Below are 7,215 nucleotides of genomic sequence, written 5' to 3' on the forward strand. Positions count from 1 at the left end.
GGGGGGTTTAATTCAAAATAAAAATCTTGGGTAACCATTTATTTGTTAAATTTTTTGAACGCACAAATTGGAACTTAAATTAGGTTCTAGAATAGTATTATAATATGCCTAATCTTATTTTTCGGGATTTTTATTAGTCTCATTTTTAGAAATATTTATAACTTTTCCTTAAAAATGACCTTTTCAAAATAAAAAATCATTAAAATTGTTCAAAATCCTTAAAAAGCTAATAAATTATTCGCTCTAAATCTTAAAAAATTTAAATTTTTCTTTAGATTTTTTGAAATTTAAAAAATTTGTAATGACTTTTAAATAGCTTCAAAACCTGTACCTATTTTTTAAAACGATTCACATGTTTTTTAAATTTTTCGATAAATCCTGCATAATTAAAAAAAAATTCTAAAATCATCCAGATTCTTTTTTTTTACAATTTTAGAAATATTTTCAATGTTCTCTTCAAATTAATGTTTCAAAATAAAAAAATCATTAAAATTTTTCCTATAAGCCTCAAGGATTTTTTTTTCATTGTATTGAATACAAAATTTAAAAAAAAAATTTTAATCTTGTAAAATTGTTATGAAAGCTTTTTCACTTTTATCTGAAAATTAATTTTTCAAAATTAAAAACAATTTGAAATTTTCTAAGGTTTATTGAGAACATTTTGTATTCTCTTGAAATGTTTCGAAAAATTGTAAAAAGCTTCACTATTTCGCAATATTCATTTTGCATTTTTAGACTATTTTGCCTGAAAACTATGTTTAAATAACATTTCACATTACAAAAAATAGTTGTATTTGCTTTCGTTCAGACAGAACTAATTTGATGATAAATACTGTTTAAAAAATAGAAAAAAAAGGATCCATTAACTAAATACAAACAAAAGTAATTTTTGTTGGTATTTAAAGAAATGTAACTTGATACAAAAGTATTTTTTCTAAAATATGATTTTATATTATTATTTGGGACGACTGATAAAACTCCCAAAAAATAAATATCCCGATACGGTAAAATATTCGGAAAATAGAAAATTCTCTAATGATGAAATTACCAAACAATTTATAATACTAGCAAATATGAAAATTCCCGAATAATAAAATTTCCGACATAAAAATTTCCGAATCATAAAATATCCGATACTGCAGAATTCTCGACACTAAAAAATTACCAAATTAAAACAATTTAGAAATTTTTTTATAATAAACCATATTTATTCATTGAAAGGACAATAATAAAATATTTTGATCAACAAGAATTCTTGTATGTTAATGCATTTTTTGCCTTAACAATTATTGAAAAAAAATGTTGGAAGGAAAATTTAAAATATAAAATTAAAAAAATTAAAATTGTTTAACAATCTCACAATGCAAAAGAACAATACAAGAAAATAATTTTATTACGAAACCCATAATTTGAAAAGCTACTATGCACACTTTTAAACAAAAAAAAAACTTGCAATGAGATTTTTTTCAATTATTATTATTTTAAATTTTAAAAATAATTCTTTTTGTTAAAGTAGAGCATTTCAAAAAAAAAATTTTATTATTTTATTTCTTTATTTATTCTATGTCGAAAACTATATCGAAAACTATACATATGGACAAAAGATATATTTTATTTTTTTTATCACAGATATTCATTCAAGTATTTCAAAAAATAATTTTTTTCACTTCTTCCTACACTCTTATATTTTTTTAAAATTAAACCCAAATTATAAATTTTTAACAAACGAAACGCAACATTCCTCGGAGCCTTCCCCCTAAAAGCCTTACGTAATATATGGACGACCCCAGATCGGAGTTGAATATAAAAATATAAATGTAAAAAAAATATTAAAAAAATAAAAATATTTAAAAAAATATAAAAATATAAAATAAAAAAGACAGACAAAGCCATGCTGTGTACTAGAGGTATGTACCTCGTCTTCGGGAAACTCGACGACAGGTTGGGGCGAGGGGGTGCGTGGAGAGGGTGGTGCGATCAGCACAGGTCGGGGCTCGGTCACAAGGGGCCTCAAGCTCGCCCCCTGGTGCCCGCCCTTCTCTTCGTTGTGCAGGAAATCAAACTCCCTTAACGCACTCTGCAACTACATTACTACCTGCTTTAGCACTGGACGGACTGACATGAGCTCAGCAGGATTTATTTCTCTTAATTGCAAGCTGCCAAGCCACTTTCAACATCTTGCCCTTACTTGATTAAGATCAGGCCTCGGACTCACTACTTCAGAGATCAATCAAAATGTAAATAATGTCCCAAATTTTTGTTAATTCTGTCAAAATAGTGTCAAAAAATTTTTCAGTCCAAAATCAAAAGTGCGCAATAGAAAATTAACTTCAAATTTTAAGCAACATTTCTTTTTTTTAAGATAATATTTTTTAAGTATTGAAAATGAACTTCAATGTTGATTTAAAATGCTATTCTTTGTCTATAAATGATCAAACTTTATATTCATTTATCGCAGAAAAGTATTTTTAGTTAACAGTTAATTCTTTTCTGTTAAAAAGACTACTATTAAATTTTTTGTTAAAAATTCATCTTTTTTGGTTAGTAATTATATTATTTAGTTCAAAATTGATTTATTTTGTTGAAAATTAAACCATTTTTTTTAACATTCATCTTGTTGTTGTGAAAAGTCGTCTTTCTCTATAGAAATGTCACCTTTTTGGTTAAAAATGCAACTATCTGATTAAAAATTAATCCGCTTTAGTTGAAAATTAACTGTTTTGTTAAAAATTTAACTGGTTTGCAAAAAAATTATATTTTTGGCTCGAAAATCGAAAAATTTGGTATAAAATAAAAATATTTAGTTAGAAATTTATGTATTTTGTTGAAAATTCATATTTTTGTTTGAAATCTTTTTTTTTTTAATGCAAATCTCTGGTTATGATAATCTATTGAGGTTGAGAAATCATGGTTCAAAATTGATTTATCTTGCTCAAAATTAAACAATTTCATTGAAATTTTTTTCTTTCTCAACCAAATTTTTTAAAATAAAAATACAACCGTTTTTTTAACATTCATCTTGTTGTGAAAATTCGCGTTTCTCTATAGAAATGCCACCTTTTTGGTTAAAAATGCAACTAGCTGATTAAAAATTAATCCGCTTGAGTTGAAAATTAACTGTTTTGTTAAAAATTTAACTTGTTTGTAGAAAATGTATATTTTTGGCTCGAAAATCAAATAATTTGGTATAAAATTAAAATATTTAGTTACAAATTTATATATTTTGTTGAAAATTCATATTTTTTTTGTTTGAAATCAATTTTTGTTGTTGAAAATGCAAATCTCTGGTTAAATATTAATCTGTTGAAGTTGAGGCATCGATGTGGTTCAAAATTGATTTATTTTGTTGAAAATTAAACAATTTCATTCACATTTTTTTCTTTCCTGACCACATTTTTTAAAAATAAAAATACAACTACTTTGTTGAACATTCATCTTCTTGGTGTGAAAATTAATATTTTTCTACAGAAAGTTCACCTTTTTAGTTCAAAATTCAACTGTATGATTAAAAATTAATCCGCTTGAGTGGAAAATTAACTTTTTTGTTAAAAATGTAACTGATTTGTATAAAATTTATATTTGTGGTTCGAAAATCAAACAATTTGATATAAAATTCAAATATTTAGTTAGAAATTGATGTATTTTGTTAAAAATTCATATTTTTTTGTTTGAAATCAATTTTTTTTGTTTTAAAAATGCAAGTCTCTGGTTAAATATTAATCTGTTGAAGTTGAGGCATCTATTTGGTTCAAAATTGATTTATTTTGTTGAAAATTTAACAATTTCATTTATATTTTTTTCTTTCTTAACCAAATTTTTGAAAACAAAAATTAAATTATTTTGTTAAACATTCATCTTTTTGGTGTAAAAATTAATATTTTCTATAGAAATTTCACGTTTTTGGTTTAAAATGCAACTGTCTGATTAAAAATTAATCCGCTTGAGTTGAAAATTAACTTTTTTGTTTACAATTTAACTGGTTTATAGAAAAATTGTATTTGTGGCTCGAAAATCAAACAAATTAGTCGAAAATTTAAATGATTAGTCGAAAATTGATTTATTTTGTTAAAAATTCTTATTTTTGTGTGGCAAAGCCAATTTTTTGTTAAAAATACAAATATCTGGTTAATTATTAATCTGTAGAAGTTGAGGCATCAAGTATTTTGTTGACAATTCGTTTTTTAAATTCATTATTGTTGGTTAAATTCATAATAAAATATCAATTAAACTTTTCGTTGAAAATTGATCTTTTTGTGTTGGAAATTCAACTCCTTGGTTGAATTTTGAAGTATTTTCTTTAAAAGTATATTTTTTGGTCGAAGATTCATCATTTTATTTGATTATTCGTTTTTTTTGTCTTTAAAACCAACATTTTTTTGATAAAAATTTAAGTAAATTGTTGAAAATTAACTTTTTTCTTAAAAATTCATATACTCGGGTTAAAAATTCAACTATTTTGTAGATAATTCTTATTTTCGACTGGAAAATTGAACAATTTGGTGGAACCTCAACTGTTGGTTGGACAACTTATGTATTTTGTTGAAAAATCGTCTTTTTCTGGTAGAAAATCAATTTTTTGTTGTTAAAAATGCAAACATTTTATTAAAAATTGATCCGTTTTAGTTGAGAATTTAAGTATTTTGTTAAAAAAAACTGTTGTTTTTTTTTGGTTAACTCAAACTGCTTTTTATTTGAAACTACAATACATTTTTTTAAAATATCAACTATTGGATTTTTTGTTGAAAAATTATCTTTTTAGGTTGAAAATTCAACTCCTTGGTTGAATGTTGAAAATACTTTCTTAAAAGTTCATATTTTTGGTAAATGATTCATAATTTTACTTGAAAATTCGCTTTTTTTTTGTTTAAAACTAATTTTTAAACTGATTGGTTGTAAATACACCTTTTTGTTGAAAATTGAACAATTTGGTAGAAAATTTAACTATAGGTTAGAAAACTCAAGTATTTTGTTGCAAATTTATTCTTTGTTGGTAGAAAATCAATTTTTTGGTTAAAAATAGAATTGCCTGGTTGAAAATTTATCATTTTATTTGATGATTTAATTATTTTGTTGAAAATTTGTTGTTATTACAATATCAACTATTAAATTTTTTGTTATAAATTCATCTTATTCAATGTAAAATTCAACTACTTGGTTGAAACTTTTTGTTTTTAAAATAGTAGCAAAATAATGTCATCGTTAAAAAAAGTCAAATACTGTCAATAGTGTGTAACTCCGAGGCCTGTCAGATACTTTACAAGATACTTTACAAGAAACGTGACAAACTAATTTACAAGTATCAAATTCAAAACAGTGCTTCAAAAATATTGTGCATAATTGAAAATTTCAATTAATTTTTCAAAACATTCAGTGTATTTTTCTAAACTTGCAGTACTTTTACCAGAAGCAATAAAATCAAAATTGGGTGCTTGCTTGACAGTGAAAATTATTTGTATGTTTCGTTATTGACAGGGTGGCCAAATAACTTCACTTTCAAAATTCCTTTATTTTTCTCTGACTAATTTTGCACTTTCCCTGATCGAAATTCTCACCATGTACCATTGTTAATAGAGAATCTTTTAGAAAGGATTAAAAAATGTCAATTTCAATTTTTTATTTATTATTCTCAGGGCTGCCACAGCCTAATTTATTTGGAACAAGTGACCAGTTTATACCGAAAGAGGAACCAAAAGTGAGTAATTTCTAATCCAAAAATAATTCAAGTTTAATTCAAAACAATTAAAATGAATTGAAAATCATGTTAAAAACAAAACAAAATACATTGATTTCAGTCAAATTGAAGTAAATTTATAATAATTTAAGTGAATTGAAAGCAATTATAAAATATGAAAAAATTCATTGAATTTAGTTTAGAAGAATTGAAGGGATTTCAAAAAAATTTTGACCAAATTTCTAAGAAACCAAGGTGAGTTTAAAATACTCCCGGATACTATAAGAAAAACCGAAAAAAACAATTGAATTATGTAGAATTGAGTAAATTTAAAAGACTTGAAGTAAATTTACAAGAATTTAAATGTATTAAAAGAATCAAGGGAATCCAAACAATTCAAAAGAATTGAGTAACAATTATAAATGATTGCAAATTAATTGCAAAAAAGATTTGAAAATCTCTTCGAATCTTTAAAAACATACGAAATCTCTCACTGAATCATGGGAAACTGATTAAAATCCCTTGGAATCTTTTCAAATATCTTAAAACCTTATAGGTCCTGTAAAATCGTTCCACATCTTCCGAAATTCTAGAAAATTACAACCGTGTGCAATTTTTTTAAACCCCTTGAAAATACCTTAGAATCTTTTAAAACACGCGAAAATATTTTTAATTATTTAAAATATTTTGAAATACCTTGACATTTTTTTAAGCTCTTTAAAATACTTTGGTATCCTTTAAAATGATTTAAATCTATTAAAAATACCCTAAAATCTTTCATATCCTTTGAAATCCCTTGAAATAATTTAAATCTCTTGAAAATTCATTGGACTCTTTCAAAATGACCAACAATATTTTAGTTCCTTTAAACTCTTTTGAAATTCCTTAAAATTTTTAAGAGGTTTCGAAAATTTGTTGTTCTTTAAAAATACCCTGAAATCTTTAAAATCCTTTGAAATTCTTTGAAATTATTGAAATCTATTCAAAATTGCTTGGGGCCTTTATAAATACCCTATAATCTTTAAAATCCTTTGAAATCCTTTGAAATTATAGAAATCTCATGAAATTTTCTTATTGTCGTTTAAAATATCCTAAAATATTTCAAATATTTCACATAAAAAATGTTTGGAATTTTTAAAAATGCGATAAACTATTCAAAATCTATTGGAATTGCGGAAATAAAATAAAAAATCCTTAGAATCGTTCAAAATATCCTAAAATATATCAAATCTTTTAAAATCTTTTAACAACTCTTGTATATTCCTTGGAATTTCCAAAAATGACATAAAATCTTTAAAATCCTTCGAAATTAATTAAATCTGTTGGAAATTCTTTGTAATCTATAAAAACATCCAAATATATTTCAAATCCTTTAAGGGCATGTGACACAGCTAAATACCTATATTACCGACCACAGTTTTTCAGTTCACTGAATGTTTTTTTTTACTGAAAATTATTTCATCTTTTTTCTGAACCTCAACATTTTTTGAACGTTCGAACTTTTTTTATACATAAAATATCAGTCTCAAACTTTGAGAAATGCA

At 24.2% G+C, this 7,215-nt stretch overlaps 1 protein-coding gene across 2 annotated transcripts in view; it reads right to left on the minus strand.

The window, feature by feature from the left end:
• LOC117176748 (serine/threonine-protein kinase N) overlaps positions 1–7,215 on the minus strand; it is a 138,985-nt gene that overhangs the window by 22,724 nt on the left and 109,046 nt on the right. Inside the window, exon 12 of one of the 2 annotated variants that reach the window (XM_033367024.1) lies at positions 1,916–2,083. The exons of the other annotated variant lie outside the window; for it this stretch is intronic. Coding sequence (XP_033222915.1) covers positions 1,916–2,083 — 168 coding nt within the window. The remainder of the gene's footprint in view (positions 1–1,915; positions 2,084–7,215) is intronic. 2 annotated transcript variants of the gene reach the window in all.

Source organism: Belonocnema kinseyi, chromosome 7, assembly GCF_010883055.1.
Source record: "Belonocnema kinseyi isolate 2016_QV_RU_SX_M_011 chromosome 7, B_treatae_v1, whole genome shotgun sequence".
Lineage (NCBI taxonomy): Eukaryota > Metazoa > Arthropoda > Insecta > Hymenoptera > Cynipidae > Belonocnema > Belonocnema kinseyi.